We start from the raw sequence: 20,127 nt of genomic DNA, 5'->3' as shown, positions 1-20,127 counted from the left end.
AGGGCCAATAGGGCATCCCTACCTGTCGGAGGCATGTAGCGGTATAATCCACCACCCCAATGCTTCTCATGGATCCCATGGGCTCTTAAGAAGACCTCATAGGCTGTCAGCCACTTAGCTATGTCGTCTCCAGCGGCGTAACTGGCGACTACGTCCTTGGGTAAATGAGGCTTGGGCTCCCTGGCAAATTCCTTTGACTCGACACCCTCCGGAGTAATGTTGCGGGTCTGGGGGTCGAGTTCTCGTAACTTGAACTCGTGTTCCATTCTCCTCCCTGCCATCCTTTCTTCCATCTCCATCTTGGCCAGCTCCCACCTTAGCTGTCTTTCCTCTCTCCTGTCGGCTAACTCGGTCTCGGACAACCCTCTTGAGGATACACTGCTGCCCTCCCGTGAGGCTACCTTGGGGCTGATTGACATCTCACCCACCCCCAGGGGACATTCTGCAGTTCCCTCAATGACAGTACCTCTGTCTGACTCCTCCTCCTCCACCGTTCCCTCCGTGTGCGCTTCCACCCAGGCTCGCAGACTAGTACGGAGCTCCTCTCTTTTGGCCCCTCGCCTAACGAACACTCCCCTTTCCTGACAGAAATCCTTGAGCTGTGCCACGGTATAGGTCTCCAGCTCTGACATTTCGAATTCCATCTTGTCAGTGAAAAGTGTGGACAACCACCCCGAAGTAGGTTACAAGGATAAGAACTCTGAGGGTCACCTCCACCCACCTCCAGGAAGAATTTAGAAAAAGCAAAACGTTGAATTGGAGGGCCGCTAGGAGAAAACTCCGGGTGTGTACCTGTGGTGCACACTGAATTATTATGGGGTACAAAACAAGCACGGCTCGTGATCCCACCCGCTGAGCACCAATTTTATGTTGGACCTGCGATGGGCAAGCCCAGCACAAAGGGGGGGTAGCTTGGCTCAAGTGACAAGGCAGGTGAAGGCTGTAGTGTTAAGCCGGCTTTGACCCAATAATAACTCCTTGTTCATCCACACCAAAAAGAAGGACACCACACCACTGATGTAGAAAAATATGATTCCTTTATATAAAAGCTCTTTGTTGTAAATAGGGTTGACTGGGAAAGCACATATACATTTCTTTTGGACACACAGTTCTGGTAATAAATAGTACTAATGAATAGAATAACTTCAGGAATGAATATCACAATAAATATCACAATAAATATCAGAATAAATATTGGTTCATTTAAATAAACAACCACATTTTTCTTCTGGTATCGCTGCCACCAATTAAATACTTTAGAATCATTACATCGGCAATACGTTTCAAATGGGAAAGATAACTCTTACAGTTTATGCTGTTTTCAATGACCAGGTATACGGCTTCTCTGAGCACAAATTAAGGTTTGGGACTCTTTAATAATCACTCAAGGCGTATGCGCGTATATCTAGAAGGCAAGGAAACACAGTAAATACATCATTTGTACTCGGCGGTCACCGGGATAGGATCTCTGCTTTGCCGGTGAAGTCTATGCGTGCCTACGGGCTTTAGCGCCACTTGAGCACAGGCGGTACCAGTTCAAAGTCATTAGACTGACGAACGGGCTGCCGGAGAGGTCACACAACCTTCGCGCACAGTCAAATAGATGCCGGTTCACAGTTCCTTCACAACGCTGCATTCACTATGAGGAAACGGGCCCACCTCACATCGGCTGTAATTCAAGGTACGATTCAGTCGGGCACAGCACTCCTCTCGTTAGCGACGGGGCTCTCAGGGGCTCCACAGACCTCCCTCCGACTTCCGCATTCAGGGTGGTTCCCGCCCACAGCTACAGCTCCCGGGTCACTGGGGAGTGGCAGAGACGCTAGTCCCGCCTAACGAAGACTGGCCTTTCCCCGCCCCGGCGCACCACCTCACCTTCAATCTGCGCAGGAAGCGCTCTACGCTGGTGGGGCTCGGAGACGTCCGAGCTCCCCTCTAGAGGCACCTGTCGCGAAGGGGGCACAGCTGACGATCGCGGTCGCGGCGAACTTGCTCTCGCCTCGCGACTCGATAAATCGATCACAGTTCACCACCGGGGGGACGGGGAGACACACGAATCTGGCCACAGTCTTTGGGGGGGGACATGAGGTACTCGCTGGGCAGGCGCTGTAGGCGCTAGATCACTTCTCACGTAGCTGACTGGAACGCCAGTCAGACACAACGCCAGCAACCCTTTGCTGCTCTACTGCCTGCGCTACCAGCCACCTCAGGGGTCAACAGGGCAGGTGTCGACCTGGTGTCAAGTCTGGAATCTAGAATGAATCTAAAATGGCCGGCAGGGACTGAGCCTTATATAGCCAGTGCCCTGGGGTACTGGCACGAGCCAGAAGGTTCTAGAACCTTCTCTGGCTGTGACAATGACAAGGCACTCTTGAGGGGTTTTTGGGACACTCACAGCCACCGTACTGGGGTTCTAGAGCAGCCATTTTGTGTACCTGAGGAAAATAAAGGTATTCCTGTCAGAAATGCGCGCCAAACCAAGGGCGCCAAAACCTCATGAGGCCAGGGTTCATGAAGGCTCCAATGGGAGTCACTCACATGAGGGATAAGGGTGTCCACCATTTTAGGGCTATATCTTTGGGTTGACAACCCCAGTTTGTAATGCCACAGGTTTCGTCACGTGTCTTGTAAATAGGTGCCACAAACCTTGTGAGCAACTGGGCGTCAAGGAACATCTAACCCCATGAAACAACACATAAAAAGTCCTGGCAGACAAAGAAAAGCGACAAATTTTGGGAGGTGCAGGGGAACAAAAGAAATCATAATGGTGAGGGGACTCTCAGAAGCAGACAGGTCTAGCAAGAAGCATATAACATGATAAAAGAGCACGCACCTTAAGTGGACAGTACATAATATGTTAGTTGAGAAGCTGGGCACATTCCAATAGTAGAAGCGCTCAGAGTTGGAAAACTTGGCAAAGAGCACAGTACAGCATGAGAGCGCTTCTGGCTTTACAGCGGACAGAAAGGTGCTGTATAAATGCTTTTATGGTATAATAGATTAGCGCAACATATACACTCTAATTACAATGGTCAAGGGACAACATGGATATCAAAGACCGAAGGGACAATGTTTACTTTAGGGGCCAGCGGCAGCGGAAATCCTCTCTGTCCCAGTTTGCCCAACCCCAGCACCTGCAGTACCCGCACTGGACCTGCACCTGAAGCTGTTCCTCAGGAAGTTGGCAAACTGCGCCATAACCGTGTCCCTCGCAGTGCCCGCCCCGCTTCACCTGTGACCCGCTCTGCACCGAACAATAGTGCTCAGGCTCGCTGCGCAACCCGCACGCGGAAGTGGTAAACGCTGCTTTCTTTCAGCTTACTCTGTCAAAAGGGGCGCGCGCTGCTTTTGTTTTCTCTTCACCTTTCAGGACGTGCCCTGGAGATTGCCTGTTGGAGCCAGAGGAGTAGGCACCTGTGAGGAGTGAGCGCAACTCTGAAAAGTCCCCTTCAGCACCATATGCCTCGGATCCACGAGCCGACAAAACTGGCTGAACTTTTTGACGTGGTCCTATCAAGTAAAATACGATCGTAATTTAAATTGGCGGACGTATCAACCACCTGCATAAAACAAGCCTTTCCACTGCAATAGGATGTGAATTTATGCGAGAACTATTGCACTGCGCAGAGGTACAGACTGCAGGAGGGGGAGGCATAGGAAGAAAATAGTGCTCGCTGTATAATTAAAACATACTGTGTAACACTCGAAGTAAAGTGGTCATAGCCATGGAAGTATACAAATGACGACATGCTCGTCATAAGGAGGGACTAACAAGCCTAAAACCAATCGGAAGACATAATTTAGGAACTAAGCCAATGAAAAAGATGGGCGGCGCTTCCACAGAGCTTCCACTCGATACTGAATACTACATGCCTCGCAAAGCGAGCAGCGCATTCGCGCTGCCGCTATAGGCTCGACCTAAAAATGGAGATTCTGTCACCACTTTACTAAGAAGCCTTTAATAGTTTCCAGTGAGTTAACTCTTAAGTTGTCTGCCTAATTTACAAATTCTGCTTTGGACTTGGAAACAAAATCTCTCCCTACATACTAATCAGAATCAGTGATCATTTAATTAACTTTGGGCCAGCTTTACACTCTGGTGGACACAGTACTTTGTTGCAGACACTACAGAGTACACTGTACACTTCATTTAGAGATGGGTGGACTATATGTTGTCTATCAATGGAGCCCCCGTTGGCACTATCAACCGAAAACTTCCTCCGACAGCCAGATGGAGTAGGGGTCGTCAGAGGAAGTACATTACACAGCCCACCGTATTTAAGGTGAATGGTGTAATGTATTTTTTACCTGTCCATCATGACTAGGAATAATTTGGTGGTGGAGGTCGATAAAACAAAAATAAGGTCCCCCACATTTTATTTTTTCAACTCAAAATCCATAAGAATGAGCATTAAGAAGGCCAGTTCCCCGTAGCATTGGTGCTCTCTAATAGCAAATGTTAGAACTTATTCAGCTTTTATGGGTCTTGGAAAAATCACGGTTTCCTTTCTCCTTGTATAACCCTCATGCCGCAAAAGCTCTTTACTGATGCCCCTGCCAGTTTCTGATCTATGCCTACATCCAGTCAGGGACGCATCCTGCCTTTAGAATGACAGTTAAGTAAGTTTAGGAGCTAGGGGAGGTTATTAAGGTGTTTGTTCTCAACTTCTTTTCTTCCTGTCTAAATATAATACCCTTTTTATGGAGTACATTTATAATTTTATGTCACAAGTATAATAAGTGTATTCATGGACGACTGTGATGATTTGGTTTTCTCTTTTATGTTCATTTGTATGATTATATCCTTTAAAATTGAATAAAGTATTTGATTGATTTATTGATTGCCAGATAAATGAGTGTCTCCCTGTTCATGTCATCACTCACCTGTAAGGAAATTATTAAAGGTGTACAAGGGAAGAGCTAAGTTGCATTAAAAGATTATTGCATAATGTCAGCCTCCGTGTCTTTAATGAAATCCAGATTCTCTGGTCATGGTAATAGAAGAATCACAATTCTTTATTACAGCACACTTTGAGCCTTCAGGGAGGCACATCACACATGACTTACTGTTAGCAGGTGAGATGCAAGGATTTCACTATCATCTTCCTGGTAGTAGCTCACACAGTGAGAAGAATGGAGGCCTGCTGTCTCAGGCTGGTCTCGCTTTCTTATGGTCCCACTGACACCCTGCTAATGATGCCGGAGACAGGCACATGCCTCATTTGAAATTAAGAGGCAAGTTAGCTAGTTTCCAACTTCCTTCTTAATGACTAGAATTAATTTGTCAAAGCTGCAGAGACTGTTTCCAAAGATTAGGTTGATGGTAATTTATACCTGGCACAGTGAAGGCTTTTTGGGACTTGTTGGTATGCAAATATCATTAAAATATGTAATACATAGAGGTTTATTTCAAATGTTATTTATACGTTGTCGTTTGGGCCTTAGGTTGCTGGAGAGACTCCCCGAAGCCAACATTATTTTGCTCAAACACCTGTTTCAAGTTCTTTATCACATTCAGGAGAACTCAGAGGAGAATCAGATGACCGCCTTCAACCTGGCCCTGTGCATAGCGCCCAATATGCTCTGGTTGCCAACCCCTACAGGTCCGGAAGAGGAGAGCAAATCGGCAAGGAAGGTACAACTGCACAAACTGCCTCCTAAAGAGATCTTCCAGTAGAAGTGGAGAATGCTATGGTCATATGTCAAAATATTGTTTCAAGAATATTGTTGTACCATGATATCATGAGCAAAATACCAAGCACCAAAATAGTTAAGTATAGGTTCACTTTACTGAATCCTTGGTATACTTATCCTTGTGAATATTTTGGTCCTCAGTATTTTTCACATGATCTTGTGGTACAATGATAGTCTTGAAACAGTATTCTGTTCCCATTTCGGTTTAAAAGAACGTGCCAATTGTTTTTGCAGGTTATTATTTTCTTTATAAAAGAATTCAGTTCCGTCGTAATACAGCAATTTGTTGTAGGCACCCATACTTTGTTTAAAAGGTAGCATAGATTTGGTTCTCAGATCATTTTGTGCTCAGGGGTACAACTTATATTGACAAAAAATGATTTGCCAGAGCAGAATATTCCCCACCACATGGTATTCTCGAATAGGGAAATTCTGCCAGTGAGGTGGAATTTTCACAATCACTAATGTAGGGGTTGCCTTGGGTATTCCTCAGAGGCTCTACCTAAATAAATGTAGGCGAGCACCCACAAACTTGTAATTTTGGGGCTAGTTGCATACATTTTGGGTTTGCTTTTTTCACTTCTATGATAACAATGGAGAGTGAACTCCCTATCTCTCTTCATTGGGGTCTTTGGAAAGAGATTTCGATCCACAGAAAAATGTTGATTGTGGATATGCACATGTTTTTACAGTGTTCTTTCATTTTATCCCTGGACATATCAGTGGAAATCCTTAAAATAATCGGGGTAAATCAAATCAAACAAGAGAATTGCATTTTGATTTTAATACTTTTTATTAGGTTTAAGAAGGTAGCTACATACATCAGCGCTATCAAGCATAAATGGCTAATAAGTAGAATTGCATTTTATTTAAATTAGTAGAATCATCTGTGTTTTATGTATAGCAGTTTGTATTGGGTTTGGGAAATGGATGAGATGAAGAATAGGCTCACAACAAGGGTCAATTTAAGTACTAAGTTGGCTTAAGGGGAAGAATTAGACATAAAGTTTGAGTTAGGGCCAGGATTAGGGTGCATGGTTACCCCCCACTTTATGCCTGGTATCTGGAGCAACTTTGAATGAGAGTGTACTGGGTTCCTGGTAATCGGGCCCCCAGTACCAGTGTTTTTTCCCTAAACTGTATGATTTTCCACGATTGCACCCCCTTTAGGATCCCTATAAGACCCTAGTAGGTCTTACCCCTGGTAACTAGGGTGTTGAAACTAAAGAGGGTCCCTCGCTAAGGGCTGCAGCCCGAATTACGCCTACCTCACCAAGCTCATGCAAGCTGCCATTGCAGCCTGCTTGTCTTGGTGCAAACAAAAAAAGAGTCGACATGTCAAACATCCCTGTGTGCCATGCCTGCAACACTACATGTGGCATAGGTAAAACACCCCTATTGCAGGCCTTACAGCCTAAGGCAGGGTTCACTATACCCAGGTGAGGGCATATCTGTGGGAGTGGATATGTCCCGGTGATATCTAAGTTCACCCTTAGATATTACCAGTACACAGGGAAGCCATAATGAGTACATGGTCTGGACACTCGTCATTACGAGTTCTCCAGCTGCATGATGGCTTCACTGTACCCCAAGGTGTTTGGTACGAAACACCCCATCTTAATAAAGCCACACGGAAATACGTGCTGGATACTAGTTTTCAAGTTTCAAGTTTTTATTAATTTAGCACAGTTACTTAAAACCATTGCTATACAAAATCTACTTTAGCATGGTTATAAAATTTAGCTTTTAGCATATTTATCAAATAAAAACAAGGCTAAAAAAAACAATTTTCCAGGCTTAAAGACCTATATGCTTATTGAGGAACAGCATTATGGTTGCCTGTGTGAACGTTTTGCTGTGCTTTACCAGATAAAAATAATTAAGACAAAGAGTACTAGGCCAAAGGACGGAAAAAGTCTGTAATAAGTCTTTGAGGGGAGAGGGAGGAAGCGTGACAGCCGAGGGAGGTAATAGAAGATTGTCCAAAAGTCTCACAAATCTTCCAAACCTTGCGAGCACTTGAATGTCAGTAGATGTAAAGCGCAAGGCCAAGGCCTCCCAGCACGACCTAGCGCCCCATTTCTGATAGATACATCTGCCGTGTGGATTCCTCACCTTGTGAATATCCCCTTGCGTCAGCAACATTTGGAAATTCTTTTTGTAGCCTCGCGCCGACGTGGACTTGGACGTCACAGAGGCACGGCTCCGCTCGCGACTCCGCTGACGTCACCGACGCCTATAATAGGCCCACGCCGGCGTGATGACATCAGTTCCCTTTTTTCCGCGTCGTCGACGCTAACAGTTTTTTAGGATCGTACTGTAGCTTCACAGTAACTTTGTTACTATTATTCTATTATTACTGTGTCTATCTCTATTTTCTTCGAGATGTCAACGAAGAAGACTGGTTTTAAGGCTTGCGGTGAATGTGGCAAGACAATGTCAATTACCGACCCGCATGAATGCTGTGTCTGGTGCCTGAGTTCCGACCATGACGTCGAGGATTGCCCTTGCTGTAAGAAGATGACCCCGAAGGCCTTGCGAGAGAGGGAGACGAAACTCCTCGTAGCAAAACTGAAAGATAAGAAAGTTAAAAAGGCTTTGAAGTCTCGGTCTCGACGTTCGAGGTCGAGGTCTCGATCGAGGTCGCGATCGGAGTCGTCTTCGGCTCATGTTTCAAAATCATCGAGGAAGAAACACAAGAAGAGGAGCCATGAGTCGCGTCATCACTCTGGAAAGGAATCTTGCTCGAGGCCAAAGTCCCAGGTCAAGCTTTTTAGTAAGGAAGTAGAGATTTCAGAGTCGGAAGAGCATGACTCTGTTGGTGAGGCTTCACATCCGAATTTGTCCGAGTCTCCGAAGCAGGTCCATTCTCCAGTTCCATTCAATCCTTCTGGTCAGGAGGATGAAGGTGAGGAGCGGGGGGCTGATGAGGTCGAGGGGTTCCGGCGCCTGCGGGTTCGTCGACCCCGGTTCCTGGACTCGATGAAGAGGTCGACGTCGTGTCGACTCCGCCTCCTCGGGAACAACCCAGAGGTCCATATCCAGATTTTCCAGCTCCAGGTCATGATCCATCTCAGTTCCTGAACGCCATGTTTGGAGTTTATTCTAGGGCAATGTTCCCGTCTGGTGCACCTCTTGGTCCCACGGGTCCTATGGCTTTTAACTTGGGTGTTCCCCAGGCTTATGCCCCTGCGCCCTTCCTGCCTTTTATGCCGGCTATACCACCGCATTGGCATTTTCCAGCACCTCCTGTGCCGTCGACGCCGAAGCGTACGACGCCGATTCCATCGACGCCGGTGCCTACGACTCCGAAGCAGGACTCTACTCGGCCTCGGATGAAACGACCTCATCCGACTTCGGGTTCGACGCCGGTCGATTCCAGATCCTTCGACTTCTGTCGGCAAGGAAAGGTTACGGAGAGAAGCCCAGAGACTTCTGGAGGAAGAACAGTATCGGTATGCTGATGTTGAGGAAGGAGAGTTACAGGAATCTGAAGATCCTTTTGAGGACCTTGATGAGGCCAGTGGACTTGAACTGTCTCCTGAGTGGGATTTGGCTTCAGTGTCAAATGTACCTTCGAAAGAAGTGGTTCCTTATCACACTGTTATTAAAAAAGCAGCGGGTTTATTGAACATTACTCTGCCAACTGCTGATTATAAGCCGAATATTTTAACTGAGGTTCTTCATTCACCCTCCTCTATTATTGAACCTATGTTACCCTTCAATGATGCATTAGCTGAGCCCATCTATGAGGTCTGGAAAAAGCCTTTGTCTGCTCCTGCAGTTTCAAGGACAGTGGCGAGGAGGTACAGAGTTGCTCCTGGTGACCCTGAATTTTTGTCAACACACCCCCTGCCTGAGAGTTTAGTTGTGCAGTCTGCCTACTCGAAGAGGTCTGCTGGGGCTTTTCCGCAGGTTCCTGGGGATAAAGAATCCAGGAAGCAGGATCAAACTGCCAAGTAGGTCTTCTCCTCAGCCAGTATGGTGCTTAAGTCAACCAACGCTACTTGTCTGATGGGGAGGTATTTCATGCCTTGATGGACTCTGTCAAGCAGTTAGTTCCGAAAATCCCTGAGGAAGACAGAAAAGATTTTCAGGAGGTGATATCGGACACTCAAGCAGCTGCGAGGCAGGTGATTCAGAGTGGTCTGGACACTGCTGATTCGGTGGCGAGGGTCATGGGCTCTTCCGTGGCCACTAGGAGGGCTGCCTGGCTTAAGACATCGGAGTTCTCTGCAGACGTTCAGTCTGTTTTGATGGACTTGCCTTTTGATGGCTCAGGATTGTTTGGCAAAAAGGCTGATTCTGCCTTGGAACGTTTTAAAGAAAGTAGAGCCACTGCGAAATCTTTGGGTCTTCAGTCCAGGGGTACTACTGGAAGACGCTTCAGAGGGTTTGGCAGATCTTCCTTTCGTTCTTACAGACCATCTCAGCAGCAGCCACAACAGCAGCAAAATATGCTGTACAAATCGTACAGAGGCAGGCAGAAATCCCGCCCTAGAGGTAGTCAAGCTTCCTCCTCCTCTTCCTCCTCCCCTTCCCAGCCCCCTGCCAACGCAGCAAAGCAGCCCTAGATCCGCCATTCCGGATCATGTGGTCCCAGTGGGGGGTCGGCTTACTCGTTTTCTACAAGATTGGGAATTAATAACATCGGATCTTTGGGTTCTCAATCTTGTAGAGAATGGGTATGCTCTTCCTTTTCGGGAGTTTCCCCCAAATTACCTTCCTTGTCAGGGTTATTGTTCGGAGGACCACCTGCTTCTCCTGCAGGAAGAAGTCCTGGCACTGTTCCGAAAGGGTGCGATAGAGGTGGTTCCAGAGCAGGAAAGGGGTCAAGGGTGCTACTCCCGGTGTTTCCTGATCCCCAAGAAGGATGGCAGGCTTCGGCCAATCCTGGATCTCAGGATTTTGAACCTTTACCTGAAGCAGGAAAAGTTCAAAATGCTCACTCTTGCACAGGTTCTTCAAGCGCTGCTGGAAGAAGACTGGATGGTGTCGATCGACTTGCAGGATGCGTATTTTCATATTCCCATCTTGAAGTCGCACAGAAAGTATCTCCGTTTTACGGTTGGGTCACAACATTACCAGTTTGTGGTCCTTCCATTTGGTCTTACTACTGCTCCTCGAGTCTTCACCAAGGTGATGGCAGTGGTGGCAGCTCATCTCAGGAGAACGGGGATACATGTGTTTCTGTATCTAGACGACTGGCTGATCAAAGTGGAGTCGCCGGAGAAGGTGCTCCATCATATGCAGGAAACAACTCAGTTGTTGCACAGGTTGGGTTTTTCGATAAATGTACCCAAGTCTCACCTGGTGCCCTCACAGCGCAACCTGTTCATAGGTGCGGTACTGGACACTACTGTGTGTCGCGCATTCCCTCCTCCTCAAAGGATTCGCGACATACAGGGAATGATTCCTTTATTTTTCAATGGAGCGGTTGTTCCAGTCCTGAAGATCCTTCCCCTGCTCGGTCTGATGGCTTCATGCATTCTGTTGGTCAACCATGCACGCTGGCACATGAGGGCACTCCAGTGGTGCCTCCGCAGGCAGTGGTATCAGCACAAGGGAGATCTCAGGGAGTCAGTGAGGATCTCCAGAGAAGCTGCGGCGGATCTTTCTTGGTGGAGCGTGGAGGGCAATCTGTCACAAGGAAAGCCCTTTCATCTTCCTCCATCGGTGGCCACAGTGATAACGGATGCGTCCACTCTCGGGTGGGGTGCTCATCTGGGGGACCTGGAGGTCAAGGGTCTTTGGTCTCCAGAGGATAGGTTGCTTCACATCAACCTTCTAGAATTGCAGGCGATACGTCTGGCGCTCAAGGCCTTCCTCCCTTCCCTTCGCGGTCAGTCGGTTCAGGTCCTTACGGACAACACGACCGCGATGTGGTACATCAACAAGCAGGGAGGTGTGGGGTCGCAGTGTCTCTGCCGAGAGGCTCTGCGTCTCTGGTCCTGGGTTCAGGTCCATCAGATTTGTCTGATGGCAAAACATCTGGCCGGAGTTCAGAACGTTCGTGCAGATATTCTCAGTCGGCAGTTCTCCATCCGGAGGTAGTACACGACATCTTTCAGATGTGGGGGACTCCTCGGGTGGACCTGTTCGCCACTCGCGAGAATGCTCACTGCCTGTCATTCTGCAGTCTCCAGTATCCGATGCAAGGAGCCTTGGGGGATGCGTTTCAGTTGAGTTGGAACTCGCAACTCCTTTACGCGTTTCCCCCCATACCTTTGATTCCTCGGGTTCTGAGGAAGGTTCGCCAAGACCGGGCCCAAGTTATATTGATCGCCCCGGATTGGCCAAGAAGGGTGTGGTACTCAGACCTTCTCCACCTCTCCTCTCACCCGCCGCTCCGTCTCCCTCAACAGGGCAGATCTCCTCTCCCAGATGGAGGGGCAGGTTCTACACCCCCACCTCCAGACCTTACACCTTCATGCCTGGAGATTGAACGGGGCAACCTGAGTTCTTTTTCTCTCCCGCCTGATGTAGTGGATGTCATCTTGTCAGCCAGGCGTGACTCCACTAAGTCCATCTATTCTTATAGGTGGTCGAAATTTGTTACTTGGTGTAGGGAGAAGTCTTTAGACCCTTTGAGGGCCCATTTATCTGATGTTCTTCAATTTGCCCTTTCTCTGGCGCAGCAGGGGCTTGCTGTTGCCACAGTGAAGGGTTATCTTTCTGCGCTGTCGGCTTTTATCTGTTTGCCTGACCAGCCCTCTCTTTTTAGGTCTCCTGTAGTTTTAAGGTTTTTGAAGGGCCTCACAAATAAGTTCCCTCCTATTCCCTTTATTGTGCCTCAGTGGGACTTAAATCTTGTTTTGACATTTTTGATGGGTGCTCCTTTTGAGCCTCTTCACAAATGTCCTATGAGGCTTCTAACTTTCAAATTGGTTTTCCTCGTTGCAATAACCTCGGCAAGGAGGGTAAGTGAGCTTCAGGCTCTTAGTCACAAGCCCCCCCTTCTTGACCATTCATGCTGATCGAATGGCTCTTAGGACCAGGGCTGCTTTTCTGCCAAAGGTGGTGACTCCTTTCCACCTTGGTCAATCCATTACCCTTCCTACCTTTTATCCTCCCCCACACCCTTCCAAGGAGGAGGAGAGATTACACCGTCTTGACCCCAAGAGGGCGGTGTCTTTTTACCTGGACAGGACTAAAGACTGTCGAGTGGATGACCAGCTCTTCATTGGCTTTGCTGGCTGCAAGAGAGGAAGAGCGGTCCATAAGAGGACTTTGTCGAGATGGATCGTCCTCTGCATTAAGATCTGCTACTCTTTGGCCGGTAAGGAACCACCAGAGGGTATAAGGGCTCATTTGACTAGAGCTAAGTCTTCAACCTCAGCATTGGCTAGAGGTGTGCCTGTAGAAGATATTTGTAGAGCGGCAACTTGGTCTTCCCTCCACACTTTCGCAAAGCATTACTGCTTGGATTCTGAGGTGAGGAGGGACGGTCACTTTGCACGCTCTGTCCTCCAGGATTTCCTGGTCTAGAAGAGTGGACACCCTCCTCCGGGAGTGGGGACTGCTGTGGGACTCTATTCACAAGGTGAGGAATCCACACGGCAGATGTATCTATCAGAAGAACAAGTTACTTACCTTCGGTAACGCTTTTTCTGGTAGATACAATATCTGCCTGTGGATTCCTCACTGACCCACCCGCCTCCCCGTTGTCCACTCTTCTGTACCAGAGTTTCTGTATGTATTTATTTTGTTTCAAATGTTTTATTGCATTTGCTTCACACTATGTGTGTTACATTCATATGTGTACTGCGTATACTGTGTATATATCTACTGTCATTGGTCCGTCCGTGTGCCTCGAAGGCACGGAAAAAAGGGCGGAACTGATGTCATCACGCCGGCGTGGGCCTATTATAGGCGTCGGTGACGTCAGCGGAGTCGCGAGCGGAGCCGTGCCTCTGTGACGTCCAAGTCCACGTCGGCGCGAGGCTACAAAAAGAATTTCCGAATGTTGCTGACGCAAGGGGATATTCACAAAGTGAGGAATCCACAGGCAGATATTGTATCTACCAGAAAAAGCGTTACCGAAGGTAAGTGTCATGCACGCACCTGTTATGTCTCGGAAGTGCCCTGGATCCACGATGCTATTCACCCTGCTTTCCCCTCGTCACCTCCCGGGCGTCAGGAAGAAACACTAACACCCGAAATGTAACTAAGAGGAACACAGGGGAACAAAACAAGGGTAGGAGGGGGAGGAAAAGACAGACACTCCACAGTCTTCTTCCACGCTGGGGTATATGGTATCTTCTGTTATGACACTGCAAGAATATACAATAAACAATAGTGAGAACAAACCCCTCCCTGTGTCTTCCCTGTAATGATATGTAATGCGTGTCTAATGTACCTTAGGGGAAGTGTAACGCCCCACGAATCAAAAGGAATACAAAGGAAACGACAGGAACTCCAGGTGAAGCTGGAACGGACTGTGTACGAAATGTCTGTACCTTTAAATCACAACAACACTTGTTATATGTCAGTTTTCCCCGCATTAACCAAATCACGCTTCTTAGCGGAAAAGTGCACAGACACTCACCCTGCACACCTTCAAGGTGCGCCTCAATGATATATGAATTACTCCCCACAGAGTGGTGTGACAACACACGCTACTACGAGCATGAAACATAAAAGTAAACCTCTAAATCCTTGAGGCAAACAAACCGGAATCAACTTAAGAATACCACCGCACACCGCGGTAAACAGAATTCAAAAGAGAAAAGGCAAAACAAAGAAACTCTTCCAGAAGCAAGCCGCTTCACAGAAGAACGAAGGCACCTACGAGTACTTGCACGCCAACCTTCTCCTAGCTCCTCGGACGCCGAAGTGAACCCGGAACGGGAATAACACACTCTAACTGAACGCGAAGCACTTCCTGTAGGTCGGGGCGGGCTTATCACTCGAATACTAATCAGTAGCGCATGCGTGGTGCGAACGCATGCGCAAATGTGTCTCTGACGCTTCTTGCCAACCATGCCAATCAATAATAACCTGCCTGAACAGCGGAACGTACTCTAACCCGCCTTGCCGATTGTACTGCAGGCATGACAGAACACCCCTCCCACAACGCCCCCCACCGGCTTGGGCTTGTGGGGGTACCGCCTATGAAAAGCACGTAGCAAGCGGGGCGCATGGACGTGAGACGCTGGTTCCCAAGATCTTTCCTCCACACCAAACCCTTTCCAGTGTATCAAATACTGAAGACGACTCCTCACTCTCCTAGAGTCCAGAACAGCACCCACTTCGTATTCCACATCAGAATCTACCGGAACTGAGAGAGGCGTAAGAGGAAGGCGGGTACCAGGCAACACCTGTTTCAATAATGAGACGTGAAAGACAGGATGAATTTTCATCGAAGGGGGCAGACTCAATTTGATGGCTACCGGATTCACAATTTTGAGTACAGAAAAGGGGCCAATATACTTGGGCTTTAATTTGCAGGTTCCCTTCAATGCCAAGTATTTGGTGGACAACCACACCTTGTCGTTTTGATGGTACACGGGTCCTGCATGTCTATGTGCATCAGCAGACTTCTTATACTCTGTCTTGGCCTTGTCAAGATTGGTATGTATGGTAGCATGAACCACCTGTAAATGCGCTACTAACTCTTGAGCGGCCGGAATGGCACAAGGCCTCAATGGGGGGAAAGGCAGTACCTTAGGATGAAACCCATATGAAGCATAAAAGGGTGTATATAAGGTGGAAAAGTGATGGCTGTTGTTATACGACAGTTCTGCCAACCAGATCAGTTCATCCCACTCTTTTTGTTCTTGTAACAGTTGACACCGCAAGAATTGCTCAAGACTTTGATTAACACGTTCGGTTTGTCCATCAGTCTGTGGATGGTGACTAGACGATAGACGCACTTCGATTTGTAATGTCTTACATAGATGTTTCCAGAAGTTGGAAATGAACTGGGAGCCTCTGTCAGTAACCAAGACAGATGGAAGACCATGGAGTCGTGCAATTTGTTGCAGAAACACCCCCGCCAACCCTGCAGAGGTAGGTAGACCTGGAAGCGGGATGAAGTGAGCTGCCTTGGTGAACATGTCCACTACAACTAACAAAGCAGTATTGCCCCTGTGTGTTCTAGGCAATTCCACAATGAAGTCCATGGATACCGATTGCCAGGGTGCTGTAGGTGTAGGAAGGGGCAATAACAAACCCACCGCCCCTTCATGGGAGGACTTGCTCTGTGCACAGACATGACAAGTTTGTACGAAATGTTGCACGTCTTTAGCCATATGTGACCACCAACAATGTCTTTTGATCAACTCTAAGGTTCTTTTATATCCAGGATGTCCCGCCACCCCATGAGAATGACACCATTCCATGACCTGTTGTTGTAACGATGTTGTGGGGATAAACAACCCTCCCTGTATGTACTGGAGATCGTCTGTGACGATGGCCTGGTGTTGCTGTGCTACGGCTGTAGCAGTGGATTCACTCTGGGCGTGCTTTACCTGCGCTAAGAAGTCTTCTTCATTATGCAACACTCCAATCAATCTATGGGGAGCAATAATACAAGGAGGCGTCTCCACTGGCGAGACCGGATCGAACCCCAGACGAGATAGGGCATCCGCCTTCCCATTCTGTCTCCCCGCTCTGAAATGGATCTTGAAATCGTACTCATTAAAGAACTGAGTCCATCTCAACTGACGCATGGACAGAGCTCTGGCAGATTTAAGGTACTGGAGATTACGATGGTCAGTCAGGACAGTGACTGTGTGATTCGTTCCAAGGAGATATTGTCTCCATTCTTCCAATACCTTTTTAATGGCCAAGAGCTCCCTCTCACCAACAGCATAATTCACCTCTGCCGGGGTCAATTTGTGGGAATAATAGGCCATCGGATGTAATTCGCCAGAGGAAGCATCAACCTGAGAAAGTATCCCTCCCACAGCAACTTGTGACGCATCAACCTCTACTATATAGGGACTGGAAGGGTCGGGGTGTTTTAGAATAGGAGCCTGTGTAAAGGAAGTCTTAAGTAAGTGAAAGGCCTTATCCGCAGTCTCTGACCATTGAAACGGCACCCCTTTCCTCAACAATCTCGTGATAGGAGCCACTAGATCTGAAAACTGGTGTATAAAACGTCTGTAAAAATTAGCAAACCCAATGAATTGCTGGATTTCCTTCACGTTTTTAGGAGGGGGCCAATCCAGAACAGCTCTGACTTTACTCGGGTCCATACGCAAACCTGTAGAGGACACTATGAATCCTAAGAAGGCTACTTGATGGCGATGAAAGAAACACTTGTCCAATTTGCAAAACAGATCGTTGTCTTGTAATAGCTGGAGAACCGACTTCACATGCTCCACATGTTCCTCTAGCGACTTTGAATAGATCAGTAGATCGTCAATATAGGCTATGACGTGCTTGTCAAGATACTCCTTCAGCACCTCATTGATGAAGTATTGAAATGCTGAAGGAGCATTGCACAGGCCAAAGGGCATCACTAAATATTCATGCAGCCCGTATTTAGTACAGAAGGCTGTCTTCCACTCATCGCCCTCTCTTACCCGGACCAGGTGATAGGCTCCACGTAGATCTAATTTCGTAAACCATTGAGCATCTTTCACCTGGTCGAGCAGAGAGGAGATGAGCGGTAAGGGATATTTGTTTTTTATGGTGATGTCATTCAATGAGCGGTAGTCAATACAACAACGCAAACCCCCCTCCCGTTTAGGAATAAAAAATAAAGCAGAAGAGGCAGGGGATCTGGATGGTCGTATAAACCCAAGTTCTAACATGTTGTCAAGATACTCTCTTAAGTACAGATTTTCTTTCTCCGTAAGGGAGTACACCCTACTGGTAGGTATGCGTGCGCCAGGTTGGAGGTCAATTCGGCAATCATATGCCCTGTGAGGTGGTAAGCAGGTTGCCTGTTTCTGATCAAAAACGGTATGAAACCTTTGATACACAGGGGGTAGTGTGACATCGGGTTGTTCTTCCTGTGTTGCAGCCATAAGGGACTCTGACACCACGGGTATGGTTTTTTGTACGGGCGTGGCACAGAGGTTTTCTGAAGACGTATGTTTATGAACAATATCGAAAGGTGGTGATTGTTCGTCTTGTTTCAGGAACGAGATACTAGTGGTCTTCCAATTTATGCGAGGGTTGTGAAGACGCAACCACGGAAGACCCAGGACCACAGGGAACTGGGGGGATTCTATCAAATCAAACGTTAACCGTTCTTTATGTGTGGAATTGATACACATTTCCAAGGGGATGCTGGCATGTGTGATGGGCCCAGATTTTAAAGGACTCCCATCTATGGTATACACTTCCTCGGGGGTCTTTTTGAGTTCAGTAGGAATGTTATTGGCAATGGCCCAACGATAGTCCATGAAATTGCCTGAGGCCCCAGAATCTATCATTATTGCCTGTGTTACCGACTGTGTCAACCAGGCTAGGATGGATGTGACAAAAAAATGTCCTTTATTGTTCACCAAAGAGGAGACCATTTGAACTAATGGACCCTGCGGTACGGTCTCTGTTACCTTAGGGTCTTCTAGTTTTCCGATTTGCGGTAGGATTTAGGTTTGACAGGACATTCACGTAGGAAATGTCCTGCTTTTCCGCAATATAAACACAGTCGATTTACTCTCCGCCTTTGTCTTTCTGCCTCACTTAAGGGACCTTTTATGCTCCCTATCTGCATGGGTTCAGGTTCTTCTACCTTGGTATCAACTTCTGTTTTCTTTTCTTTATGACTGCATCTAGTGTATTCGTATCTTCCTCTATCTCTCCTTCTTTCGCCCAATCTGTGATCTAATTTAACCACAAGATCTATCAACTCAGGACATGTTGAGGGAGGATCAACTACATGAGCCAACTCATCTTTGAGGTCATCTCGTAACCCTTTATAGAAAAGGGCACTTCTCTTATTCTCAGGCCAATCAGCCTCTACCACTAATCTGTTGAAGGTGGTAATGTAGGTGACTAAATCTTTAGACCCTTGTTTTAGATGTAGAAGCTCCGTATCTGCAGCATGAGTAAAGGTGTGTTTATCGAACATTTTTCGCAGTGCTTGTCTGAACGCTTCATAATCCAACAACATGGGGTCATCCTTTTCTATTAATGGGATGGTCCAATTAGCTGCTGACCCTCCAAGATATGACAATACAAAAGCCACCTTAGCTTGGTCATTAGGAAAGCAGGCAGCTTTACATAAAAAGTGTAACTGACATTGTGTCAGAAAAGCAGCGCATTTGGAAGGTTCACCGTAAAACCTTTCAGGTGGAGCTAAAGGAATAGACTGGGGGGTGACAACCTGCACTACTGGGGTCGCATTGCTGGTCCCGGCTCTATCCCCGTCGTGAGCGCTCAAAGCAGCCAACCTATCTGCAATGTTTTGGGTTTCTCTCTGGAGATTACCCACCATGCTCGCAACGTCCTGCAGCGTAAGATCCATGACACCTAGGAGACACTGTACATAAAGGCTTCGCGTTCTGTCATGCACGCACCTGTTATGTCTCGGAAGTGCCCTGGATCCACGATGCTATTCACCCTGCTTTCCCCTCGTCACCTCCCGGGCGTCAGGAAGAAACACTAACACCCGAAATGTAACTAAGAGGAACACAGGGGAACAAAACAAGGGTAGGAGGGGGAGGAAAAGACAGACACTCCACAGTCTTCTTCCACGCTGGGGTATATGGTATCTTCTGTTATGACACTGCAAGAATATACAATAAACAATAGTGAGAACAAACCCCTCCCTGTGTCTTCCCTGTAATGATATGTAATGCGTGTCTAATGTACCTTAGGGGAAGTGTAACGCCCCACGAATCAAAAGGAATACAAAGGAAACGACAGGAACTCCAGGTGAAGCTGGAACGGACTGTGTACGAAATGTCTGTACCTTTAAATCACAACAACACTTGTTATATGTCAGTTTTCCCCGCATTAACCAAATCACGCTTCTTAGCGGAAAAGTGCACAGACACTCACCCTGCACACCTTCAAGGTGCGCCTCAATGATATATGAATTACTCCCCACAGAGTGGTGTGACAACACACGCTACTACGAGCATGAAACATAAAAGTAAACCTCTAAATCCTTGAGGCAAACAAACCGGAATCAACTTAAGAATACCACCGCACACCGCGGTAAACAGAATTCAAAAGAGAAAAGGCAAAACAAAGAAACTCTTCCAGAAGCAAGCCGCTTCACAGAAGAACGAAGGCACCTACGAGTACTTGCACGCCAACCTTCTCCTAGCTCCTCGGACGCCGAAGTGAACCCGGAACGGGAATAACACACTCTAACTGAACGCGAAGCACTTCCTGTAGGTCGGGGCGGGCTTATCACTCGAATACTAATCAGTAGCGCATGCGTGGTGCGAACGCATGCGCAAATGTGTCTCTGACGCTTCTTGCCAACCATGCCAATCAATAATAACCTGCCTGAACAGCGGAACG

General features: G+C 47.5%; 1 protein-coding gene across 3 annotated transcripts in view; it reads left to right on the top strand.

The window, feature by feature from the left end:
• Positions 1-20,127, top strand: part of LOC144752187 (rho GTPase-activating protein 20-like) — a 499,614-nt gene that overhangs the window by 446,767 nt on the left and 32,720 nt on the right. For all 3 annotated transcript variants that reach the window (XM_078640127.1, XM_078640125.1, XM_078640126.1), the window contains one exon: positions 5,446-5,635. In XM_078640127.1, the coding sequence (XP_078496253.1) occupies positions 5,446-5,635 (190 nt within the window). The remainder of the gene's footprint in view (positions 1-5,445; positions 5,636-20,127) is intronic.

This window comes from Lissotriton helveticus, chromosome 4_2 (assembly GCF_964261635.1).
Source record: "Lissotriton helveticus chromosome 4_2, aLisHel1.1, whole genome shotgun sequence".
In the NCBI taxonomy this organism is placed as follows: domain Eukaryota; kingdom Metazoa; phylum Chordata; class Amphibia; order Caudata; family Salamandridae; genus Lissotriton; species Lissotriton helveticus.
The sequence above is the reverse complement of the archived record's forward strand: the minus strand, read 5'-3'. Positions and strand labels throughout refer to the sequence as shown.